The sequence below is a fragment of the Poecilia formosa genome, unplaced genomic scaffold, assembly GCF_000485575.1.
Source record: "Poecilia formosa unplaced genomic scaffold, Poecilia_formosa-5.1.2 Scaffold12, whole genome shotgun sequence".
NCBI lineage: Eukaryota > Metazoa > Chordata > Actinopteri > Cyprinodontiformes > Poeciliidae > Poecilia > Poecilia formosa.
In genome coordinates, this window is record NW_006799951.1 from 254,496 (window position 1) to 280,990 (window position 26,495).

At 37.4% G+C, this 26,495-nt stretch overlaps 4 protein-coding genes across 8 annotated transcripts; 2 read left to right on the forward strand and 2 right to left on the reverse strand.

The window, feature by feature from the left end:
• Positions 1-80: 80 nt before the first annotated feature.
• sar1ab (secretion associated, Ras related GTPase 1Ab) lies at positions 81-4,386 on the reverse strand. 2 transcript variants are annotated; one of them, XM_007545242.2, is made up of 7 exons: positions 4,283-4,386; positions 3,300-3,385; positions 1,915-2,034; positions 1,758-1,823; positions 1,552-1,655; positions 1,319-1,450; positions 81-1,206 (listed from the first exon to the last, which is right to left on the reverse strand). In XM_007545242.2, the coding sequence occupies exons 2-7, from the start codon at positions 3,355-3,357 to the stop codon at positions 1,090-1,092; spliced, it is 597 nt and encodes a 198-aa protein (XP_007545304.1). In that variant the 5' UTR covers positions 3,358-3,385; positions 4,283-4,386; the 3' UTR covers positions 81-1,089. The 2 variants fall into 2 exon arrangements, with proteins under 2 accessions (XP_007545304.1, XP_007545305.1); XM_007545243.2 differs by having other exon boundaries at positions 3,300-3,370; positions 4,283-4,382.
• Positions 4,387-4,590: 204 nt separating this feature from the next.
• ppa1b (inorganic pyrophosphatase 1b) lies at positions 4,591-9,281 on the reverse strand. The gene is made up of 11 exons (XM_007545245.2): positions 9,132-9,281; positions 8,194-8,258; positions 7,793-7,846; positions 6,478-6,597; positions 6,293-6,379; positions 6,058-6,184; positions 5,833-5,960; positions 5,364-5,449; positions 5,177-5,252; positions 5,048-5,087; positions 4,591-4,938 (listed from the first exon to the last, which is right to left on the reverse strand). Exons 1-11 carry the CDS (start codon positions 9,190-9,192, stop codon positions 4,907-4,909), a joined length of 876 nt encoding a protein of 291 aa, XP_007545307.1. The 5' UTR covers positions 9,193-9,281; the 3' UTR covers positions 4,591-4,906.
• Positions 9,282-11,126: 1,845 nt separating this feature from the next.
• Positions 11,127-16,351, forward strand: eif4ebp2 (eukaryotic translation initiation factor 4E binding protein 2). Its single transcript, XM_007545246.2, has 3 exons — positions 11,127-11,458; positions 13,000-13,179; positions 14,441-16,351. Exons 1-3 carry the CDS (start codon positions 11,326-11,328, stop codon positions 14,470-14,472), a joined length of 345 nt encoding a protein of 114 aa, XP_007545308.1. The 5' UTR covers positions 11,127-11,325; the 3' UTR covers positions 14,473-16,351.
• A 966-nt stretch (positions 16,352-17,317) lies between these two features.
• On the forward strand, positions 17,318-22,820 carry rps24 (ribosomal protein S24). Of its 4 annotated transcripts, XM_016667725.1 has the most exons (7): positions 17,321-17,392; positions 18,307-18,372; positions 18,457-18,666; positions 21,255-21,368; positions 21,594-21,596; positions 22,216-22,238; positions 22,738-22,820. In XM_016667725.1, the coding sequence occupies exons 1-6, from the start codon at positions 17,390-17,392 to the stop codon at positions 22,219-22,221; spliced, it is 402 nt and encodes a 133-aa protein (XP_016523211.1). In that variant the 5' UTR covers positions 17,321-17,389; the 3' UTR covers positions 22,222-22,238; positions 22,738-22,820. The 4 variants fall into 4 exon arrangements, with proteins under 4 accessions (XP_016523223.1, XP_016523211.1, XP_016523214.1 ...); XM_016667728.1 differs by lacking the exon at positions 21,594-21,596; XM_016667737.1 differs by lacking the exons at positions 22,216-22,238; positions 22,738-22,820 and having other exon boundaries at positions 17,318-17,392; positions 21,594-21,671.
• Positions 22,821-26,495: the final 3,675 nt, after the last annotated feature.

Genomic DNA, 26,495 nt, shown 5'->3' on the forward strand with positions numbered 1-26,495 from the left:
AATTTCTCAGCTGGCAAAAAAAATAAATATGTTTAAAAAAACAAAAACAAATGACAGTTGCTCAATAACTGAAAACATAATAATTGTCAAAAGTATTTATTGTGCTACATTCCACACTAGAATCACATTTGTGTAACAGACTTCACTTCATGTCTCAGTGCGACACTTATACTAACTACGATGTCCAACTATTTATTCCAAATATAAATAAGATACTTTACACAAAAAAAATATATGCATATTTTGCAGTGTTACCCTCTGAAATAAATGTGCATAATTTGAAGTATTCAAGTGCAAGTACTCTCATAAAATTACTGCATGTTGTTGGCAGCAACTAGTCACAAAGTACTCAAGTGTTTTTTGCAGGTGTAACTCATCATAACATATATTGCAGTCTGGCATCTTTCCTGCTATGAGTTTCTTACATTACTTAGCGATGCTGAAGCATTTGCACTGCGGTTGTATACTGAATAAAGCTTATCTGAATAAAGCTTATCTGAATAAAGCTTTATTTTTATGACTAAAAAGTCAGTTAATGAACTCAAGATGGGACTCATTTAGTATTCTGCCATCATAAACTCTTTGTAAAACAGTCAGTAGATCGATCAGCTAACATGAAATAGCTGATCGATTTTCATAGTTACAACGGACTAACTGCACAATTTAACCCAAGTGGGAGGTTCTTCAACCATGTATCAACTTAAACTGCCCTTTACAGTAAGTCAACACCAGCAGCCAAATATAAGCTCAGCTCTGACACTGGGTCACAGCATTGACATGTTTCTGGCAAACATTTTCCTACATGCTTTAAAAAAAAAGAAAAAAGAAGTGGCAGCGCAGCATGAATGTTCAATCTGAAGAGAGAATATCAGCAATTGCAATGTGCTGTATGACACATAGGTTTCTATTTGTGGAAAAAGTATAACAACAAAATAAATGTTTACATGTTTCTCTGGCTTGAGGTCAAACTGCCAGAGATGGCATATTTAATAAAACATGTATACTGCAAGTAGTTTTCTGCAAAAATATGCTTTTGTGTGTGCAGGCATCAACAGAAGTCCAATTATTGTTTTTTCAAAGGAAGTGTAATCAATCAATATACTGAGAGAGCCAGCGAAAACCGTCTCCGTAACCTTGTCTCTTCAGGACGCTACACATGAACACCTCCATCGGCCTCAAATTCAGCTCCTTCAGTGATACTTTACCCTGAAAATAGAGAGAGAACACATTTCAATCGGAAAAGCCTTGAATTCTTGGCTCGTACAGTCCAGTTTCATCGTGCACGGACAGGTAACAAGACGTATTGCATGTCCTTCACCTTTCCAGTTGTATGTCCATGCAGACCAAACACTCCTCTGAGTGCATCCTCGCTGATGGCTTCTGGACGGTCGATCTTATTCCCCAGGACGAGAACCGGGATGTTAGCGATGGTTTCGTCCGTTAGCAGCGCCTATTCCCCAACAAGCGTCAGATGAACACATCAGCACTCGCAGTCGCAGAAACAGCCAGCTGTGTTGACTAAAACAGGTCACGTCTTTGTGATGAACTCACATCCAGCTCTGCTTTGGCCTCTGCTAGGCGTTCATGATCGGCACAATCCACCATGAAGACGATCCCGTTTATTGCTGGGAAGTAATTCTTCCAGATCCTTCGAGCTGTGAGGCCATTTCAGGATTAATGTGACATCCTGCGAATGCATCTCTTCATCTTTGATTGAAAAAAAATCTTCACTTCAGCCCCGTATTCTGTGCTCTCACCTTGCGTGTGACCGCCGAGGTCGAATGTGGTGAACGTCATTCCAGCTATGGTCAGCTCCTCGGATGCTGAGAGCAGAGAGGAGGCACAGCGATTTGAAGAGGGATGAAACCGTGAAACACAAGGCGGACTGCGTAACGTCATTTTCGCTGTACATACTTGGGTATAGTGTTGGCATGTGCTGTCCCAGCCTGTCATCTCTGAGCATCTGCAGAAGGGTCGTTTTTCCAGCATTGTCCAGTCCGAGGAAAACCAGCTTCCCGCTCTTCTTGTACAACCCTAACAAGAAAAAGAACATGTGAAACAGATTTTGTTTAAAAATGCGCAGCTCCTACTCCAAACATTACGAAGACTGGTGAGGATCAGGAGGAGCTGTTATAAAGTTTTTTGTTGTTTTTTTACATTTCTGTATGATGTATTTGCATAAAATTGTCAAAAATGCTGAAGTAAAAAACTAAAAACACACTTTTTCTAACTGAAGAAAAAAATGTTTACACACACAAACTCAACATTGCCATGAATCCCTTGATATTGGATTTTTGACTTGTTGAACTGTTTTGTTTTTGTCAAGAGTGAAATGATGATAGGGGAAAAAAAAAAACTTTGATTATTGTTAACAAACTAAATCTTTATTTCATTAAAATTTGGTTGAAGATTCAGGAAAGCAGGAAGGAATGGATTCAGGCGTCCAGAGACACACACTCTGTCTTGGGTTGCGGTTGCCACTAAATATGTCTTCTATTAATTAGCAGTGGATGCTTTTCAGCGACACAGCTGTTGTTACGCTGTACATGCATACTGTGGTTTTAAACTCAAACTAAAGCAAATGAGAGCAAGAGCTACATAATGTATCAGATCATTTTCCTCATTGCAGTCACTTCTTCCAACACTGCGGTGGCAAAGTGTTGCTTAGATAATGTCTCAGGTGAACCACATCAACTTTGGTGCACTTTCACTGTTCTTCACACGAGATGAATTCTTATAAGTAATTTAGTTCTTAGTCATTATTAGTGATAAGTAAGTTATAGTTATTAGTGATGTAGATCAGAAAACGGAGGTATAAAAATAAGAACATTACGATGATGTGAAAGAAAAAGTATCGTGAGGCAAAATAGTCAATATTATAATTGCAATATTTAGATCTTAATTTCAGTGTAAAGGGGTTTCTATAGCCGTGCAAACCAAACAAATGTATAAAGAAAGTCCATAATGCCAAATATCATGTAGTCGGTCATAAAAGTGCAAATCAGAGAAAAAAAAAAACAAAACAAAAAAAACAACAACTAAAAAGCAAGATGTAAACATATGAGAATATCAGAGTAGAAGCTGTACGCTCTTGTCTATAGGGCTACTTTAAGCTTCAGTCTCCAAAGTGTTTCACTTTATTTACGATAAAAAAAAGTTTTTAAAAAATTTCCTCAAAAAAAGCAACCAAATGTGAAGAACACAGTACTTCTTGGATGCATGCATGTAAACACACTTGAATAGATCAGGATCAAGTAGTTGAAAAGAAACAGAAACAGTATTGCTGTATTATACTATACCTAATAACTGCAGGACACTGCTGAAGCTCTTGTAGATCCAGTCAAATATAAAAGACATCTCTGTTCACAATCTAAAATAAAGATGACTACACATGGAATACAAGATAAGACACACCATTATACTTTCACAAAAGTAACAGAGTTATTTCTGTGGACTTCCATTTACTTTAGAATTCAAGACCAGAATTTAATGTATTTTAATATATTGCAGTTTAAGAGACCTTGTTGTATTATGGAACCCAGCACTGAGACTTACTGGTAATTGTTATTTCTGGCCCTGGATTACCCCACTGGTATGCATAAGCTCTGACTAATCACTTTCAAAATTTTAAAACGTGAAAGAAAAGCAGCCAAGGGCTTGTTCTCTCCCTCTCTCTCTCTGCAGCACTGATCTTCCTCTGACTATTTTTACGATAAGTTTGGAGAAAGACATTTGATCTGGACAGTGTCCCCTGCTTCTGCCTCATGGACACACCAGCACCTGTCACTCTGGTAACTCAATGTTCTTGTTGAATAGAGACTTTCGGTGTGTGAAGGCTTCCAGAAATTACCCAGCTGTTGATTACTGAAGCTGGGACACCAGTGAGCAACAAAACCTGCACTTTAAACACGCCATTTATGTCCATCCTCCATAGATTAACAGTGAAATATAATTCCTGCCTAGAGCCTAAAATAGTTGCTGCCTTTAAAAATTAGTGCCATAGCTTTTTTATTTTATTTTATTAAAAACACCAGAGCAGAAAGACGTGTAAAACAAAGAATCCCTATAAGACACTACTACGGGTTTTGTTAATTTCTCAATAACTACTGTGTCTTGTCGGTTTGTAGCATATCAGCTGTCTGTAAATAAACAGTCTAACCGTGGGCAGTGATGCCAAATGGCCGAAATAAACCTATATTTTCTGTCAGGAGAAATAATTAAAAAGAAAAATCTCAACAGGAAATGTGGAAGCTAAACTTCTTCCATTATTATTCAGCCTTACCTTGGTCTAGCGAAGTTGTGAAACCCCGTCGTCCGTTAGATTTGGTCAAGAAAGTGCGCTTCTATACAGCATTTTATGGTCACGGGTGATGACGTCATGATGCATTCAAATACATCTCGTACACTTTTTAAAAAAAACATATTACTCGGTATTTTTAAACTATCAAACTAAAAGCGTTATTTGCCAGTTAAAATATGTTAGGAATACAGATGCATCTCAAATTAGCATATTAATGAAAAGATTATTTATCTCACTACGTAACCAGAGAAAGTATTAATTCCACAAGTCTGAGAATTTCGACACACTCAGTAATTTAAGCAGAGAAGCTTTATTAAAGCAGGTCAGCATCATACAGCATTACACATTTTTATGAGGCACATTGCCAGTACATTATCCGACAGCACATCTCCACAGAGATCTTTGCTTAAATTAGGAAAAAAGTTGTTGTTCACGACATGATGAAACTTTTGAGTCAATGTTTAACCACTAGCACGCCATCTACAGGAAGACAGAGGTCCTACACCCAACTTCCCAGCATTCCTACTGGAGTCAAATTTAAATTCACCTTTTAGTAAAACTGTCACAGATGATCGTTTTTGTTCGTGAAACTATTCAGCTCCAGGATCACTTCCTCTCATAGTAGAACCATTTGTCGACTGCAAATGTAAAAAAATAAATAAAAAAATCAGTAAACATATCAATAATATTCAACAGGAATTTAAAACAACCTTTCCATTAGAGACAGGGATATTTATAAATCTCTACCTGATGATGGGATAGGCTCTCCTTCTCCACAGGGACACGTCTGAAATCGGAGTGAAATGATAAATTATGAGTCCCTGTGTTGAAACTTCTGCTGTGCTGCGATTTGGAAAGAGGAGAGAGAAATCTTACCTCACCAACAGCGGCTCTGGCCTCGTCTGCTGAGCAGCAGAACGGACTGTCACCAGATGAGACGCATGTGTTTTTGCTATTCGTGAGACGGTGTTAGAACACAGAGTTGACAATTCAATGAATGTGAATCTATCGCATTCAGCTGCTTAAACTGCAATCAATACAGCAACTAAACTGCAGTGTTTACCAGTTTAGTTCACCAGCTTTAGTCTGCTGGCCAATGAGGGCTTTCCAGAAGTTGTGAGTGCTCTTGATCACTTCAATGGCAAACTCCTAAAACAGAAAAGAGAAATCATCAATGTGGGAAGCTAAGCATCCAGACAAACCTCAAGCTACCTTCAAGTTAAATGTGAAACCTTCACTCCTAAACGATTGATTGGTCCGATAGATGGACCAATAGATGCTACTTATAGGCAGTGAGTTACGTGATACAGTGTGGAAATACAAATATGCCTCTGTGTTCTTAATTTCTTTTTCCATCCTTATCTAAAACTATGTAGGAACTCTTGAATGTTGCTAAAAAAACCCCCACCCCCAGCAGAACATGAAGATACCCAGAAGGAAAATGATAAACCCTTACTAACAACTTCTTTTTAGTCAGAACACCTTATTTACAGCTGAAATAAAGATAAATGAGGCGTGTTGGCATGAGCAACCTTGTCCTTGAACTCCTCGTTGAAAGCAAAGCGGTTCTCTGGTTTCCCATCTGGCACTTTGTACCTCCTGAACCAGTCCACCGTGGCCTCCAGATAACCAGGTTTCAGGCGCTGGACGTCGCTGATGTCTGAACGTCGACAGGGACGGTGCAGCAATCACTATTTAGCTGATTCAGAACAGCAGTTGCATTTAAAAAAAAAATAAAAAAAGAGGAGAAAGCTTACTGTTGAAGTCCTTGGCTTCGGGGTCCTCTACGTTGATTGCAATCACTTTCCAATCAGTTTCTCCCTCATCAATCATGGCCAAGATACCGAGCACCTTCACCTTGATGACCTCTCCTCGGGTGCACACCTTCATGAGGAAGTTTTCAGGTTGTCCATCATTTATAAAATGTCCCAGGAATATATATACAAACAACAATAATAAAAAAAAAAACAGACATTAAAGTGAAACATGTACCCTGCTTCCAATTTCACAGACATCGATGGGATCGTTGTCGCCGCAGCAGTCAGTGTCTCCATCCTTATGGGCAGGATCCTCCCATGTCTGAAACACCGTAGCGGAACTTATTACCACTTAATATTTACTGTTACACAGTGATAATATCTAATGCACACAACAAAATATTGGCGGAGCACACCGACCTGAGGGATTGCTCCGTAGTTCCATATGTAGCCTTTGTGAGGAAAAACATTAGCCACGTAGCGCAACTTCCCCTTCTTCACGTCCTGCTTTATTGGATTCAGGATGTCTTTTGTAGCAATCTGGGAAACAGAAAATCAGACAGTTTAAAAAATTAGAGATGTAATTGTCTGTTAAAAAAAATATGTCATTAATGCTGCTAAAAATAAAAGTAGCTCGGCAAGATGTTGCAGCAGTTAGTAATAATTACAGCCAGAATTTCAGGTTCAGCTTCAGCTATCAGATGAATCTGATGAGTATGGAGCCACTGCTGCCACCGACTTTATTTTGTTTTCTTTACCACATAAAATAGTCATGATCCAGCTCTTATTCCTATCCTCCAGAGCTACACAATAAACTGATTCACCACTGTCCTCACACTGTCAGTGTGTGCAATTTGAAAACCAAAGGACTGCTTAGATTCAATATTTGGATGTAGATTATATTGTAAAGTGTCATGCATTCACATTTTGTGGATTGGTCAATTTATTTGACCATTTGATGAATTCCCGATGCCTTTAAAGTCCGCAGAGGATGTACGTTCTCCGACTGCCTGAGATGCTGAAGTTCAAGAATAATGTTGCAGTGATTGTTCTCAGTCGCAGTGAGGTTGCCTTACTGCAGTCTCAATTCTTATCACATTGCAACAGACGTCAGAGCGCTGAGCCTTGTTCTAGTGAAAGTTTCTTTTTGTAAAACGAGACGCGTCTTCTCTACCATCTCCACATGACTCTTTAATAAAAGGGATTGCTGCGAGGATAGATATCTCATCATCATTAGTAGATAACAAAATCAGACTTTATGTAATTGGGCATGAATCAGGCAGGACAGCGATTTAGGAGGTGGACCAGGTTGTCTAGTTAGGAGCCTAGAGATAACGTTCCTTGCCACTTGGTGCTGTATAAATAAATTGCTTTCAAACATCAGAAAATCTTTGTATGAGAACAAAGCAGAAGAAAATTGATAGATATCAATTGCTCATATCTGTGCAGCACGTAAATAAGTGCATTTACTTTCCGCAAATTTGCGTTTAGAGTGGCGCAAGAACTTTAGCGTCTTAATAAAAACCTGATAAGATGTTGATAAGAGCTCACTAAATTCTTACAGAAGGTGTTTCTTGTGCACTTTAACCCTGCGACAATAACTTTAGTTTTTTATAACAATAAACGTTTTCTTTATGTAAACTTTGGTGTTTGCTCTGTGTTTCTGTGATACAGAAGAATCTGCACCTGCTATAGTTCGATAAACTAATACATAAGAAAAAAGACAGTCTCTTACCTCCATCTTTGCATTTGTCCATCTGGGTACTTCAACAACCATGTGGAAGATGTTCTAAGAGAGGAAAGAAAACATTCACTTTAATCAATTACACCATATGCATTAAAAATATAAGCTGAATTAACTGTTTTGTAATATATTACAATTGTTCAGCAGCCATGAGAGATATTGATATAGCCCAGAGAAAGCAAAGAGTAAAGGGTGCAGCTTTCTAAACAGACTATGACCTTGATATTGTGCAGAGTATTATCCAAAGCAGTTGTGTGCTGGGACAGATGAGCCACAGAAATGCATTTACTGCAGCAATATTGCTATAACCGAACCGCTGTCTGGCCTTAAATTGTGCATAAAAGTGTAAATATACACATTTATTTGTCCAAAGGCTGAAACTGCTTCCTTACCTGGCTTTCATCAGCATATATTGGTATGTCATGGAACGGGGAGATGTACTTTCCTTCTGCATTTTCTGTGAAGTAGTCAAGTTTGAACACTAATTAACACAGCAGGTAAGTAAACAAACGAATCTGAAACATTTTATATCAGTATTGTATTCCACACAATAAGGAAATTACACATAAGGTCCCAAACTTTTACTTTCACTTCGACACTGAGGTGTTGAAGTGAACACCTCAGTGTTGTGTGGATTACATAAAAAGTACCAACTGCTTACTGTCAATGTGTTACACTTTGCTAATATTAGGCTCCATTTTATCATTGGAATAACTGGAGTCAACATTTATTATCTTTATGACTTCTTCTTCTTTTTTTTTCTTCTTTTTTTTTTAACATATCTTATACCATAAGTTCTTTAAGTTTGGGCACAAAATTGGCATTTAACCGTTCGTCTACCAGAAAATATAAAGAGCTGCTTGTCTCAATGCAGCATTTATCAATGCCCTTTTTATATACAGAGAACGTTGCTCCGCCCCTTTAGGTTTCTATGTGACGTGTTAAAACGCATTGGGAGGTTTCCCGAAACAACAAAATTCAATTTGCGGTATTTTTTATTTTTATTTTTTGCATTACAATGTCTGAGAAATATGTATAAAACGGAAAGCATGATCGCTGAATTGTATTGACTTTGTAAATAAAAATAAAAAAACAACAACAAAAACAAATAGATCTGAAAAGTGAAAGCTGAATGACTCAAAAGTCGCCCTGCAGCAAATAAAAAAAATAGAATCCCTATATTTCCGTAGTTTCTCCTAGGTTAAATCCTACAAGAATAAATCAATTACTAACACGTGGGATAGTGCGGCTGGCCTGTGGTGTCAACAGAGAGTCCTCAAAGTGGCAAACAAAGATAAAACTCTGCTATTTTTACTCATTGTTTACTTACTGAAGAACAAGCGGTAGTTGGGGGAGTTCGCGTTTCCCCTCTCTTCGACTGTGAAGCTCATGTTGAAGTGCGGGTTTCTGGAGCTGACTGCTTAGGGATGGAGGACGGCGGCGGAAGAACACGGTCGCCCCCGGTTGGTAGCAACTGACGCCATTGCGCATGCGTCAGGAGTTTTCGTTGATGGTGCCTTCAGGAGCTGTTGGAAATGCTTGATGACGAGGATTATGATGAAAGTTTTGCTTCGAACATGTTGAAATAATTTTGACAACATAAACGCAACGCAGCAAAAGAATTATAATATTTATACTAACGATAATATTAGTAAGAAGAAGTATAAATAAATATGCACATTTGTTTGAAGATCATTTTGGAGAACCTTATATGTATTTAATAGATGCGTTTATATATAGAAGTGTAACATATCTGTGCATAGGTTGGGTCTGTGAAGTAGTGTTTCTTGTATATTACAAACCCATATTTGCTGTAAATTCTAAAATATTTGTGAGAGGAATAAGCTTATATGCTATACATAATGGGACGTGACTGTACAGATGGGATGGGATTAAAGTCAGAATGGCTCATTCCTATGAAATTTTAACTAAACAGAAATACTGCTAGTAAATTATAAAATTCAGCATAATAGATTATGGAGTAAAATTTTATAAAAGAAAAACTAATAAATATAGCTTCTTTTTTTCAATAACTACCATTTTCAAAAATTGTGGCCTATTAAAATATTTTCTGATTTTGTTTCTCTACCCCAATTGTATGTTTGATTATGATGTTTCTTTATTTTTTCTATTTTTAGAAAAAATATTTCTAAAAATAGAAGCAGGGCCTTGTAAGATTTAACTTGGCACATGCGTCATGTTAGTGTAATGAACATCTTCAGATTTCATAGAAAACTGACTCATATTTTTGGTCATAGGCCAGTCGCATTCAAAAGGTTTCCTGGGAATATGTGTCATCTATAGCAGAAAAAAATTCTGCTATAGATGACACATATTCCCAGGAAACCTTTTGAATATGTTTCCTGGGAAACAAGGAAACCTGGGAATATGGCTGGTAGGACGAACCCTAGATCTAGAGACTGATATTCATTAGGGTTCTTAAACTGTGATACATGTACAACTTGTCGTTTCCAGTATCTGCCAAGCTAGAAACCGTAATAAATTCAACTGCACAGATTACAAAATTAGATGTATTACTCTGATTTTTGGTGCATTTGCCTTCAAGTTGTATGACTTAGGTCAAACATTTTGGATATCCTTTCCTTCTTGCAATGTCTTGGAGGAATTCTGATACCATTCTGTCTTTAATATACTAATATTAAGCTACAATTTGTCAATATGTATATCAGCAGAAGTGAACATACTACCCAAAACATGTATTCAAATAAGAGTAAATAAGTTAAATTGTAAGCCTCAGCAGATAGAAAGAAATATAAGAATAAAAAAAGGCTTGTGACCACACAAGAAGTTTTATTTTAAGATAAACTATAGATTTGTTTGTGTCTCGTGCAATTTAAGAGAAACGTGTTTGTTCTTAATTCAGTGAAGCTACTTGCAGAGAGAGTACTTGCATTCAAATGGGAGGAATAATACTTCATTATGATATTACTCAAGTAAAAGTAAAAAAGTATTGTAGCAAGACCAGTCTTTTCTCCAAAAAGATGATTGAGTAAATACAATTAAGCAAATGTACTTAGTCACTGCCCATCTCTTTATGTAACCCATAAGTTGCATTAAAATTTAATTTTAAAAAAACCCTTTTGTAATTTACAAATCTGAAAAATGCTATTTTACTTTTTGAACTGAAGTACTGAAACAAACAAACAAAAAAACTTCTATTTAATGTTTTATTTGGTAAGATACATCAGTATCATCTTTTTGTTGTTGACAAATGCCATGAACACAAATGTTTCTTTAATCATAACCAGACAATCATTTCAGATTTTCATAAACAGATGGTGACGTAGCGCTCACAACGTCATATCCCCCCTCAGCTCGTCGTGCTTCCTGCCTTGCTGAGGGAGGGGACGGTGCTGACGGCTGGTAGGACGAACGGAGAGCCGAGAAAGCTTTCGGGAAGCTGTAAAAAAGTGGGGAACGGCCGGGGTTTCCACCGTCCGTCGGGAGATAAGCACCACAGTTTTCTGTAGCTGCTGGATTTGTCACCGAACAGGCGCCGAAAAATGTCGACCAGTCGTCAGCTTAGCGAGAGCAGGGCCATCCCGACCAGGACGGTGTTGATCAACGACACAACGCAGCTACCTCATGACTACTGTACCACCCCTGGAGGCACTTTATTTTCCACCACTCCTGGAGGTGAGAAGACCTGCTTTGCTCTGTAGTTTAATCAAATGTGTCTGTTTTTGTCTTACTTAACTGGTAATATTTTCTATCTGCGTGGCCTAGCCTGAGTTGTCATCCTGACCAAAACAAAAACAAAGATTAGACCCACCCATCGGGTCCCTAGCTGCTTCCTGATTGGCTTTTTAACATCGCAGAGATTCTCATGGTTGCGTTACCTGACATTGGACTTGCACAGGTCTAAACTAGTTGTGTTGGCAATATAGACTGAACGTTTCATCACGATATTTTTGTTGTACTATTGTGATAACGATAAGTGTGACGATAAAAACGATAATTATTGTTTTTTTATGTGACTCTATGACTGTGACTGGGTGTCATATAGCCTCACAAACACATATACTGCTCTTGGAAAAACATTCAATGCGCTACTTTAGGACATCAGTCATATAAAGACGTGTGATTTGCATCACTAAGCTACACACAGTAATCATATTTTATAATTGTTGATATTTATTGATGATTTCATTGGTCAAAGTGAAGAAAATAGTAAAACTAACAATTTCGACAATACAGACAGCTTTGGGTTTAAAAAAAAAAAAACTCGGAATTTCTCATAACAATGATAAATCGATTCTTATCATGACAGGAAGTTTATCACGATAAATGATAAACAGTATGATAAATGACCACCCCCTAGTCTAACTATAGAATCTAACAAGTGATTCTGTTAAATTACTGGAATATAGGTGGATCACATTGATGGAGCAGAGCCAGATGGATGACTTATTACAAGGCTGATTGCAAAATGTGGGCTCTGAATTTAGTGAAGATATTGTCACATATTGTATTGCTGCATAACTGGTTTCTGGTATGACTTCACCTACTTCTGTGCAAAGACAGGGGGAGGGGGGAATCTTTATATATGTACATTTTAAAAAAGCTAAGTAGAGTTATTGTGTACTATTATCTCTACAGCCTACATCAAACTAAACAATGTAGTGTTTTTTTCCCCCTTTTTACTTTTTTAAAAACTAAACACAGCTATAGTGAAATGGCTGTACTTCACAATGTCTGGAGTGTGTGTCTATTAATATTTAAAAATAACTTGTTTCTTGTTGATGCTTATACAATTAAACACTTATACCAAACACAATGTATTGGAACACTTCTTACCACATGATACAGAGGTTACCGCCATCAAAATGAGAAAACTATTAAAATATTTACATTGGTATATTTCTAATTTCAGCTCTTACCTCTTCATTTTCAAGGGTGCATCTGAAAAATCTTCTCTTGTGAAAGAGAATGGTGTAGAAAGGCCACCATTTCTTGCCACTTCATTTAGGAAGTGGTTAGTGGAGGGCAAGTTGTGACTTGTATACTCACAACAATTATGCAGGTAGCACATATTATTTTATACAAGGAAGCAAATTACTTTATGCGTTGTTGTTTCAAAGTACCACACGAATAATCTCCAAGCATATTGAGGACTAGCTAAAATGTAAATATACTTTGTAAGATTAGTAAAATAATCTCCTTTTGTCTCATTGAAGGAACCCGGATCATTTACGACCGCAAGTTTCTGCTGGACAGGCGCAATTCTCCCATCGCTCAGACTCCTCCTGCACATCTGCCTGTCATCCGTGGAGTGACCAGCCAACATGTCCTGAGTGAGAACCAGAAGAACGAAGCCAACAACCACATCAACAACCGTGATGGCAAACCCACTACAGGTCAGAGTTACAGAAAAAGATTGTGCTTGCTTTCAGTGCGTGCTATTTATTCATGAAAGTGATGGAAACTAGGTAGAAAAGGAGAGCCAGAGTGCCACAAAACCACAACTTGCATTAGAGCAGTTTTTACGTGGACAGACCAAGGTCAGAAACCTGCAGCTTTTTAAGTGACGTTTACGCCTTTGGACACATGACTGCAGGAAAAAGAACTGGCAAGAATTGAAAATACTTCAGAAAACAATTGGTAACGCCCGGTATGAGGTGGAGATCATTAATAAGGATCCAAAAGACAGTTGCAACTATTCAGGCCAAACCTCATGTAACAGATTATGTCGATATAGAAACCAGCTGAGCAGCATAGCTGTTTTTGTCATGCAAGAACAGAAAGGCATTGTTCTGTCAAAGCTATGGACAAACCTTTAAATTGTATATGTAATTGTCACACAGAGAGTTAAAATGGGTGACTTTATAAAACCAAAAATACTTCTTGGATAATTTATGAAGAGATTTCTAAGTTATAACTATACAATCTATTAAAGTTAGTTGTTAAGAGGTTTTGTTTCCTTAAAAGTTGCATTTTGTTCTTGGCCAGACAGATAAAATTTCAACTCATCTGTCCAAAGAACGTTGTTCCAGATGTCTTGGTTTCTATCTTTGTTCTCTCTGGAAAAAGTTTGCTTGTGCCATGTATTTTTTCTTTTTTTTTTTTTTTGAGAGTTAAAACATCCTCCTTCTATATTAACAGGAACGAGAGGCTTCTGTAGATCCTGTAAATATATTTTAGAGTTATTCTTCCAAAACCTCGTGGGAGGACATTTTATTGCCAGAAAGAACACATTTTACCTTTTGGGCCACAAAAGTTACCAGTTCTCAAACCGGTCAGTTTGACCCAGAAAACCAGGGCCTCTGCTAGGAAGCAGAAGATGAAGAGGGATTTTATTTCTTAGCGTCACAGAGAGTCAAAGGATCCATGTACATCGACAAAAGGCTGAGTTGATGAACGAAGCGTTCCAGAAATGCTTCATGTGACGTCCAGCAGGCGTCACACGTTGGCTGTTTAGCTGTGGAAAAACCAAAACAATCGTCTTTAAAACCGAGTCTTGTACCAGCTAAAGTATTTGCTGATGTCAAGAAGTAGAAACATTTCAGTTGAAAATCTCTAAATGATCACTGTTTGCTGTTTTTGTTTTATTAGTTTATTAAAAGTGTTTTTTTTTTTGGTTTTTTTAACAAATTGCTCTGGTTTTCCTTTGTCTTTAAGGTGACGACGCCCAGTTTGAAATGGACATCTAACCGCCTGGGGCCACACCAGCATAAGGAAATGACCTGGCACTGTGTGTGCCAGTGGCTTGGCTTATAGAAACCAATGTTGTGAGCCCTCATGGCAGCCATCTTTGTTAGCTCTTTGTCTCACTGCTGGATGTAATGTTTTTAAACCCCAGGGCGATTCGGTATACCTTACATGCACATACAGAGCGGCCAAGTCCGAAAACTAGGGTTATCTGAGTAACAATGGATCGCAGTACAAATTTCAAACATTTTCATTAAAAGGGACTTGAATATTTTGCACCCCAAAAATTAGTCAGTTTTTGTGCTCATTTTACAGCTTTCTGAGAGTCCAAACTGGAAATATAAACATTATTCCAAATTAATTTGAGAAAGAAGTAGTACTTTTTTTTTTTTTTTACTTTGGAATTAAAAAAACTTTGATATTCTTCCGTCTTTGTTTTTAAAGACCTCTGGTTTTCTGTTTGTTTGTTTGTTGTTGTTTTTTTAAACTACTCCAATAACTGCAGGATCCATAACCACTTGGACCGCTTTGATTCCAGTAATGGTACCTGATGAAATGCTGTATAATTCTTGTTTTTCTATTAGGAAAGGACCTAACACCATTCCAAGCATTTAATCCCAAATTTCCCAACATTTTGCTGCAATATTTCATTTGTAAGACTCCAGGAAAAAAATGCTTAAAAACAAATTTAGGGCAAAATTAAGCAGATATAAATCATCGGATAATTGAATATCAAATGAAGCACAGACGTAAGCGGCTTAAAATATTTCTTGAAATTAATTTCAGCAAAGTACAACAATATCAAGTAACTTAAGTCGGCAAAGATGAACCCCACCCTTTTCTCATATTTGTTATAACAGCTAATAAGCCTAAGGAGGAGGCGGTGTATGGACGAACATGACCGGTGTTTTTAAATATCCAGACGTCGGGGTGGTTAATATCCCTATGTACATTTTTGCATGGGATACAACAAAATCCATTTTAAAACTTGAATAAATTTAAATGTTTTTTAAACATTTATTATATTTGAATACAATTTTAGTATTAAGGCTTTGCCGGGGCGTTCGCTCTGTCCAGGCCTTTTAGATTTCATGTCAAGGAAACGGATAACCGTGTGTGCATTGGGCTTGATAGATGCTCTCCATAAACTGATCTGACATTAATATTCTTATTTCCATGCATCCTGCCTGCACATGCCTTATTTAACATGAAATGCAGTGACTAGTTTCCTTGCCATCTATTTGTATTTTCTGACAGATGTTTATTTTTTCACAGTAGCGTTAAAACAGGTTATATTTTGCTTGGTCAGTGAGTAAAAGGTATTTTTATTTTCTTGATGATTTTCTTACTCGGATTGGTATAAGGTTTGGAAGCGTGATCGCGCATGTGAGACTGACGTTTTACGTGACAACATGGTAAAAGTGCCACTCACTCATTTTAATCTAGTGTTTAGTTCATTTGTTTTACTCCAAAGTTCTCTCTGCTACTTGGCAAACAAGTAATCATGTTTTCCATTCAGTTTTCTTTCTCCGTTTGACAGGAGCCACTGACTGATGTTTGTCGAATATTATTTTTCATTTCTTTTAGCTTTGTAATTACATTTGGCAAAGTCTGGTGAAAATTTCATCCACGAGTTGCTTAAAATTATGTTTGCATCGCACCTTATGGCCGACAAGTCTTTATATTAAGGTATCGTAATCCAGGTGGCAGATTTATTTCCAATCCATTTGATTTGATGAGGGTTAAACAATATGCTTCGAAAGAGATTGGACACAAACTTACTGTAACCTTCTGTTTGGATTTAAAATAACTTTTATTTCAAATGAAACTCCAATGCCAGTGGACACTGTTGCTGCAAGATCAATAAAATTCTGTAACAGATTTTGTATCCTTGTCTTTTTTTTTATTTTATTCAACTTAATTGCAAAGGTGGCAGATTTTGCAACACTGACCATGATGATCTATCATGAATACAGTTTATTACCATCAGGTTGAAAAATGTAGGGCTTAATAGGGGTAAGCTGATAAATGCTGTTGTGCACTACTCATTTCTGAAACTGACGACTACCCAGAGTTATGCTATCTGCTGCTAATCCTACAGTGTAATTTCTTCAATTTGGCTCTGTTTGTGTAGCTGTAATGAACAGTTCTGTATTGCAGAACAAATTTTAGCTTTCAGCTGACAGTAAAGAAGTATTCAAATTTCAGAGCGGATGGCCTTAGTTACTACATTGCTTTGACTTTGGTATGACCAGCCTCCTGTCTCATTTCTTCCCACTGATTTTGACATTCATTTATTATTCATGATATTGTGAATTGAATTTTTTATTTGCACCTTAGTTAAATATATTTGCAGGTTCTAGTAACTGACATAAGAGGCATTATTAAATTAATAATTTAAATGAAACTAAAGGTTTATACTCAGTGTTTTAATCAAGCTGAAGTGGATTCAAACAATGAGAATAATCTAGTTTACCCAAGGTAATCTAATAAACTTCTTTTAAATTTCTAAATGATCACTGCTTGCTGTTTTTTGTTTATTAGTTGAGTGCTTTATTAAAAGTGTTCCTTAAAGTCTTTTAAAAACCTTTTAAAATAAAGCAATGATTTAAGTTCAGATTTTTTTTAACCTTACTTGAAATTTTAGAATAATGGGTATTATAAAAAGTATACAATTTATCTTCCCATTTAACTTATTTGCCCACTAAGTAAGGTCATGGAGGAATCACGGACAATTCAACTTAGTACGAAAATGCTTAACTAATATTTAGGCTAGGTATGTACAGAAGATATGTTTATAATGCGTGTTTTACATCAGGCACTACCACTACACTCCCTTGTCATTCTGTGCAGGCAATAATCCGGGCTGCCGCTGGTCCTTCTTCCTCTTTTACGTCCCTGAGCGAGGCCGGCGTCAAAATGGTGAGTGTCAGGGAAAAAATACAACTAAAATCCGTTCAATATCGAGGCCATCCGTGCACCAACACACTCGTACCACATATTAACTGATACGTTGTTTTTCCTTTTTTTAATCCTGGCAATATTAATCAACAATAAGAAATTTTGACTAAGTTATACAGTACATTTCACAATTTAGCCTGATACCTGTCCGACAGATACACACGCCCGTCTTCCCTGCTTTAAATGAGTTTCAATAATTTACTTTTCTTTGTTCGCATTTATGATTAGAAATAGTCAACTAACGTTTTCGTGATTTGTGCCGTTTTCAACTGGTAAAACACAAATCTGTTAGCCTAATGTCGATAACATTAGCATGCACTCCCTAAATATGCTAATAACGCGGCCCATGTGTGAGTAGACAGTAAAATGCACACAGCTGCCACAATCGGGACTAGAAACATAGAAATCAAGCAAATTTAGGTTAAAACGAATTCAGATCTTTGCCTTAGAAACGGAGATAATCAGATATAAATGTCTCTTTATGACGTTTCAACTAATGCCTGGAGGAGTTGCATGCTTAGCAATATATCCCATAGATATGAACAGTTTCAGTTGGCTTGTTTGAAATTGCAGTCTGTTTACCTGAAAGGTATGGTAGGTTTTCACATGCATATAACATATTACCACTACAGGTACTTGAGTTATTATGAACACTTTCCTCAGAAACTTGCATCAAAATACGTGAGCTGTCCCTCAACAGTAAACCTTTCAGCCAACACCTGCAGCTTGTGTAGTTTTAGTTGATTCCCATTTATTGTGCATCTGATCCCTGTCGATGGATAAAATATAAAATTATGATCAAAATAAATGAGTAACTCCTACTAATATATGTGATTTGAGGGCCTCATTTTGTCCTCAAATGTCCTCATTTTCAGAACGACACAGTAACAGTCAGGACCCGCAAGTTTATGACTAACCGACTGCTTCAGAGGAAGCAGATGGTAAGTTTTCACATGTTCTGCCACCATCTTTGTAGTTCGTCTGTCAAACAAAGATGTTTACAAAGTGCTCTAACGTCTTTATAGGTTGTTGATGTCCTCCATCCTGGCAAGGCCACGGTCCCAAAGACTGAAATCAGGGAGAAGCTTGCCAAGATGTACAAGACCACCCCCGATGTTGTATTTGTCTTTGGCTTCAGGACTCAGTTTGGCGGTGGCAAGACAACAGGCTTTGCTATGGTCTACGACTCTTTAGACTATGCCAAGAAGAATGAACCCAAACACAGACTTGCCAGGGTGAGTGTGGAACTTTTTTTTTTGTTCTGTACAATTGAGGAAACTGAAAAATAAAACTACTTTTTGGTGTTCATTTTTCCCAACTTTTAATATATAGGTTATTGATGCACCCTGTTTATTATTCAGCAGAATAATAATGCAATTCTGTGCATGCATGCAGTTTCATAGAAAGTTGTTTGTAGGTAGCAATAAAATGACTTTCTGGTGGGTCTCCTTCATGCTGTATATGCTTGAAGGAGTAGTTGTTTTTTTTTGTTGTTTTTTTTAAACACACCCTTAGCATGTCACAGTCTACAACAAATATATTGTCACTTGTACGCCAAAATATCTTGATTTAGAAACTAATTTTGAAGTTGGCTTTAAGTGTATAATTTCTGATACATTCATTCTTAAGGTTGTACTTTAGTAACTAATCAAGCTATGTGGAGTATTCTTTGTTGTGAGCACATTTTGCAGACCTTCAACTTGGATTGTAGGGTGTTGGTGATGCACTGCTGCTTCACAGTCCTATGTGCCTGTGCTAGGATTGTATCCTGCAATCAGTACTGCATTGAAGCAGTTTGAATCTTGTCCCGAAAGCCACTCTGGTTTTTATACTTCTGATCCATCTTGGGGAAGTAGTCACAAATTTAACTCTGGTTTGATCTGTAATCTGTAAGACCGTTTTGGAATCAGTGAGATGTGATTTAAAGCAAAAAGCAGCTCAGTCTGAGCAGAGAGGGGCCCGTTGATGGCCAAACCTTCAACACACAATCATGTAATTCTGTATTAATATATATATCTTTTTACAACATTCTGAAATGATTATACTTTATATTTTAGACACCGTAAAACTAATGACATCTGCGTTCTTTGTCTAGCGTCAGTTTTTATGAATCCACAGCCACCAGGCAGATTTTTTTCCTTTTCTGCTGTTTTGATGATTTTGACATTTTAAAAATTCATGATCAGGGTTTTCTAATATTGAAAAAAGATTTGTTGGCCTATCAAAAAAAAAAAGTTAAAACAATGTCCTATCGTTAGTCTTGGTCACATATTCAGTTTCTTTCAGTTTTAAAGTCACCAAGCTGTATATTCTTTAGTGTTTAGGTCGTGCTAAATGTTCCTTTTTATGGAACTATCACCTTCTCATGTTCGCCTTTGCCTATTTCATACATTTTCAGGTTTTTGATCGTTTAGTTTCCAATTGTATATCAAATCTTTGTCGCTAGGGAGACGTTTCATTCATTGGCTTGCAATGATAAACAGTGATTTGAAGTAATTATATATGGCCCTCAAATCACATATATTAGTAGGAGTTACTCATTTATTTTGATCATAATTTTATATTTTATCCATCGACAGGGATCAGATGCACAATAAATGGGAATCAAATATGATAAAAACATTTCATATACAACAAAGTTTAGACTTAGAGATTTGAGATTTTTAACAGTTTTCTCCATAATTCATATAGTACAGTGTAAACAATTATTAGGCAAGTGAATATTTTGACTTTGTCATCATTTTTAGGTGTGTTTTTGATCTCCAAGTTGATTAAACTAGAACAGTGGTTCTTAACCTTTTTTTGAGGTACCGAACCCCCCAGTTTCATATGCGCATTCACTGAACGACACCCCCCTCAACACAGAAAATAATTTGCGGTATTCTGATTTATTAATGTAATTATATTAGTTGTATTACCTCTCCCACGCCACTAGAGGTAGTACCAAACCCGAAAAGATGTGACTAAGGAGCAGATTTAGACTATAGAATTTGGTAAAAACGGTCAGCTTTACTGAAGTTCAAATCCATGCTGAGAGTGGAACTTCTTCCCGCAGCACTGATTGGCTAAGCAATGTAACGTGATCCTCTGGAGCAAGTCATGGCAAAACGGGGCGTCATCACGACTTTACACAGTGTGTCTTTACCTCCGCGGCAGAGGCTCCGCCGAACCCCTGAGACCGACTCATCGAACCCCTGGGGTTCGATCGAACCCAGGTTAAGAACCACTGAACTAGAATGTTAAATGGACTTAAGCAGAGCAAGTGATGAGTAATGAGGGAGGGTGTGGCCTAAAGAGATCGATGACGTATATCAAGGTTATTAAGCATCTTCTTTTCTTTTTTTTTTGCCAAAATGGGTGGAAAAAAGAGATTTAAACAACTTTGAAATGTCAAGAAATGGCCAAAAGTCAGATGGATATACTGCAACCTACCTGGAGTACCTAGAAGTACAAGTAACATATTTTTTGTATCATTCTCACTTAAACAGATCAAAACAACAAAGGGAGAGGCAAAAATGTATTTTTCTTTTAGTTACGTAATAATTCTGCACAATAATTGTCCATAGATATTCTCCTAAGAAAGCCAACACCTCACTTTTACTCTCTTAAGGTTTGTTAACATTTTACATTAATTGAGAGATCGGTAGTTGGTGATGAAGAAAATGGCCAATCTGTGGGTGTAATTTGTCCAAGGGCCTACCATGTTAAAGTAGATTTTTATTGACCTCTCATGATTTGCTTGGCTGCACTTTGACAGCTGCCTGACTGCATGCTGATAATAAAGAGCTGCAGTAGTAATAATGTTTCGTTTCTTTCCCCGTAGCATGGTCTGTATGAGAAAAAGAAGACCTCTAGGAAACAGCGCAAGGAACGCAAGAACAGAATGAAGAAAGTACGAGGCATCAAGAAGGCCAGTGTTGGAGCTGCTGGCAAAAAGGTACAGTGACAGTGAAGCACATTTATGAACTCAAAGTGATTATGCCGGTGAAAGTTTGCCAGAAGAACATTTTTACAAACACAACGTGTAATCTTCTACGACATTTCCCTGCACACCCTATTCTTTTTCCAACATCATTATTCTTGTGTTTTTCTCCTGCTTTCCCCCCATTTTAATTTGTTCCTCATCTTTCCAACTTTGTCACATTGTCTTCGGAAACTGTAGAAGGTAAATGTAGTCCATAAGAGGATTAACTGCATCGTGTTGATCATCCTGGATGGCAGCTAACTCCTGCCTCTGTATTCTGGCCTAACAGAGAAGCCATAACACGTTTCCTATTTTAATGTATTTTCTGCATGATCTAAGCCTTAGATTATTACTGAGCTGCTGTCTCCTCCTCCTAGTACTAATCAGTAAAAATAATGTGGTAGATGTTTATTTTTTTGGAAAAGTGATGATGGTAAAAGGAGATTCCCACTAGCTGATTTGTTTTTACAGATGCACTAACCAGTTGCAGCCCCTGGTGTAGTTTCCGTAGTGTACACTTCTACCCCTCACCCCTGTAGCACCAGTCTGTGATCCAAGTGTTTTAACTCTTAAACTCTGGATTTACAAAGCTTGCTTGGCTTTAGAGTATTGTCCCTTGTAGTGTGCTGTTCCAGCTGATTGCTTAAGTAGCAGTAGGAAACATATTCTGACATATTGTGTATATTGGCGTAGTTCTTGGATGTGATGCAGGTCCATTCAGAAATCTTTTCTGCTCCATGTTTGAACTTTTAACATGTCAATTTTATTTTTGTTCCACTTTTTTGTTCTTCACTTTGCTTCCCGTGGATTTCTTTTGCAGAAATGAAGTTTTCAGTTTTGCAGGTATCAAAGCAGAAAAGCATGGTGTGCCATTGTGTTGCACATCCTAAACTGGTAGCCACGAGCTGTGCTATGCATGTCACTACTTTTCCCAGTAGCTTTTCCTTCAGTGATTCTTCCTCTTCTGTGTTTTAGACTTTTTCTGATGTGATGGGATTATCTACTGGGCTTTCCCCTGTTTTCACTTAAAATTAAACACAAGTGCTTTTATTAGACCATGACGTTAACTTGAACCTAAGATTAAGAGCCGCATGTTGGTAGAAAGTTCTGTGGTGTGTTTGTGGGGCTGGGGCATCTGAATCTAAAGATTGCTTGTGTGTGAAACATTTATTCTGAAATTTAAGGTCTAAAACCTGTGAAGAATGGTATTGTTTAATAAAATACTTATTTTTGTTTTTGCTGTTTGTTACTCTAACCTCAAAATAGTGAAAGTAGAAACCATGCTCTCATTCTTAGCAGTTCAGTTTGCTGTGATGCTAATGCTGCTGCTTTCTCCCTGCAGTGAGCCCAGACGGCCAGCGGGTGTCTTCGTGCTCAAGATGGTCTTGTATATTGTCATCAAATAAAGTTTTGGGAAAAAAGACACCCTGTGACTCTTCATTTGTGTTGCCTCTTCACACTTATGTGATTAAGTTCAGTGCACATCATGTTTTTTGATTTTTATTTTTAAATGTAAAATAACAAAAAAAAGTTACACCTGTTTCATGTTCAAAACTGGTTGTTCAGTGGTATCACTATATTACATTTCTTCAAATTCGGGAATAGTATTGTTATAAAAACGTACATATCACTTTAAGAAATTAAATTTATAAAATTTTTCTGACTTTCAAACCATTCCCGAACATGACAAATTCCCACTTCGGATGTTCGTGAAATATCGATGCTGTTGGACAAACTCTGACTGCAGCCAAGCCTCGTAACTGAGAGGGATGTGGGCTCAGGGTGCAAAAGGTCAAGACGGCTGGGAAAAGAAAGTAGTAAAGAAGCTTTAATTATGACTGATTCCACAACTTGAAACCAGAATATTGCTGTTACATGATTTCCTATCTGTAGCCACAGTGGAGTGGCTCAACTGGAACATTTTTCAAGTCATTCCATTACTTTTTCTGGCATCTGATTGAAAGCTCTTTAAAAACTAGAATTATCAGAACATTTCATTTTTTATTACTGTGACTTCTAAAAAAAAATAGATTGCAAACTAAAAGAAAATTGTAGTACATCAAAGGAAAAGTACTGACCAGTGTACTGAAATTTAATGTGTATCAGTGTTTCTCTGCTTAAGCTGCTATTTGACCTAGAAGTTAAAACATTAATGTTTTTATTTAAGATGGCACACTGTTCCAAATCTGGAATAATTCAAGATGGCAGACAGTCCAAAATTTGTTTGCTGAGTTAAAGTCTCCATTCACAACTTTTCAAATCATTTTACTAAATTAACTCAGAAGACAGTAAAAATGTTTAAAAATATGTTTCTCTACAAAACTATTTGATGTTACTTTTTCTGCATTTTACAATGACACTACTGCATTTGTTTCTGATCTAAAACTTTCAGCGCTTGAAAAGACAAGGACATCACAGGCTTTGTTTTTTTTTGGTGGTTGTAATATCGGAAATAACCACATGAGGGCTCCCTGCACTGAAAGCTTTGAATTAACTCAGACTTTGAACAGGAAAAATTAAGTACATGGCCAAAAGAATCAAGTAATTCACTTAAATGCTCTGCAGCTTGTGCTGAATATTAAGCAACAGCCAGGTCAGAGAGAGTCTAGACTTTCTTTTTTTTTTAGTTTATGAATTAACAACATGGGAAGCACAATACATATCCCTTTGCGCAAAGTGACCTTTCAAATAATTTGCATCGAAATAACCTGAGACTAAATATTAAAATGCCAGGAAATTGTTTGTCCTAGGGGTAGCCCCTACTCCACATCTGTCTCTGTGTGATGCCCTTTCTTATTTGATTTCAGAGCGAGTGCGCTGTTTGGAGAGGTGAAGTTTTTGGAGTTTAAACAAATCTCCATATTCATCAAGAAATAATATATATTTTTTAAGTGTACACTCCTCTGTTTTGAATATTTTAACACTATCTTCAACCTTGTATTGTAACATATTTCCATATCTTTTTGTGGCTTTGAATGTTTCAATGTAGGCCAGACATCTCTTTGCTTACATCACCAGGACGAAAAGGGAATCAGTTGCTTAAAGGCACGTCCATTGACACATTTTGAGTTGGGGGTTGGGGGCGCGGAGTGTCTTTCCCAGTTTGGAGGTCTATATATAGACTCCCAGCATCCCTGTGGATATTATTCCATTAGAGCCAATAGGCAAAGATTAAACACTGAAGGTTAATCAGAATAGTTACTGTGATTGTCCTATAAACTACACCAACATTATTCAGACCCATTGAACTTCTTCCCATTAGTCAGTATGTCAAAATTGGATTGAGTTTTATTTTAGGGCTTTAGGGTCGTCCTGCTGGAAACCATCAGTGTCAATCTTTGCAACCTCCATGTTGATTTCTGTCCAGAATTCTCCTGTATTAAGCTCCATCCATCATCCCATTAATTCCCATTAAAAACCAACTTCCTTCCTGTGAGGAAAAAAAAAAAAGCATCCTAGAACCATAACGCAGCCATCACTACGTTTCACTTTACCATTGAGTGTTGCTTTCAGGATGATGAGCTTTGTGGATTTTCAGCCACATATGTGTTTAAAATGTAGGTCAAAAAGTTTTGTTTTGGAGTCACATGATAAGAGTTCCTTCCACAAGGTTTGTGGAAAACTACAAATGTGACTTCTTTTGACTTCCTTTCAATAGTAGATCTCTTTTTCATACTTGACAAACATTTTGGGGCACAACTAATAGCTGTGCTGTTGAAACATTTGCCCACTTGATTTGTGGATCCAGTTACCCTGGGGCTCTTGGGTCGCTATGCTACTTAGCTGATTTCTAAAGTCAGGTTTATGTTTATTTAAGGACATCAGATTTAAAGGAGGCTGGATAGAAATGCAGTCCACACTTTTCCCATTTTGATTTGTAAAACACATTTAAAATCGAGGTTGTGGTTGTAAAAACTTCAAGGAGTGTGAATACTTTCACGGGCCAAACTACGTGAAATGAGTTAAAAACAGAATTTAAAACAAAAAATGAACCAAAGCAAGACACAAAATCCAAAAGCCACTCTTGACTTAGAGCATAACTCTTCACCGTTACAGTTCCCCGGCAGCACGAAGCATGAGAACTGGAGGGTCGACTGGCTCCAATGGTGTGGATATGAAGCCACTCCCAGGGACAAACAACTAAAAAGGCTGCAGCGCCTCACGCAGCTCAGTAGCTCTTTGCTGGCTGTGAGGCTGTGGAGGTTTGACATAAGTGGAGCTTTCAACCCGGGGACTAGTAACAGATGGTGGAGGGAAATTAAGCTTGTCTCTCCACAGCCCCATCGGTCCGTCCCAAGAGTCCCTGCCTCTCTGTCTTTGTCTCTGCTCCTTGTAACAGCCCCTGTTTCCCGGCATCCCTCTCTATTTTTTTTTCCTTTCTTCTTCTTAATTTGGTTGCTCTTCTTCTGTCTGCCTTCCTTTGTCTCAGTATCGGAGAAGTAAAATTAGTTTAATTTCACATTATTCCAGGAACGGAGGATGTCATAAGCTGGGAATTTTATACACCTAACTCAATAAAAAACGATTTTAGCGAGTCTAAAAAGAAAAGAAAAAAAGTTTGACAATGAGAGAAGGCATAGATGAATGGGATGAACAGTTTTTAGCTCCAAACCGACTGTGACGCAGGATACTTGTTCGGTAAATGCCGCCTCAGAGATGAGCAAACCGCAGAAGAGACACCTAAATTCAAAACGGCAGACGCCTGTGCTCTCCTACAGGTCAGGAAGAAGGGGCGTGTAATGAGCAGTGGTGGTACTTAAGTACATTTTTCGTGTATCTGTACTTTACTTAAGTAGATTTAATAATGGATACTTTCTACTTTTACTCCACTACATTTTACAGTAAGTATCTGTACTTTCTACTTCACTACATTTCTACAAAACTGTCGCGTTACTCGTTACATCAAGTCGCGTTGCGCTTTTTGTCCGTTAAAATGTGAAGTTCAGGGACTTAAGGTGGCGCCGTAAAATCCGAGCAATAACGTGACTTAGTGTCTGTTGTCACCCATAGCCTCCCCCAAGACATGCGCAGTGGTTTCCTCTGAGCGCGAGAAGATGTCTGTCTAATCGTTAGTAATATAATAGCGCTCCATAAATCATA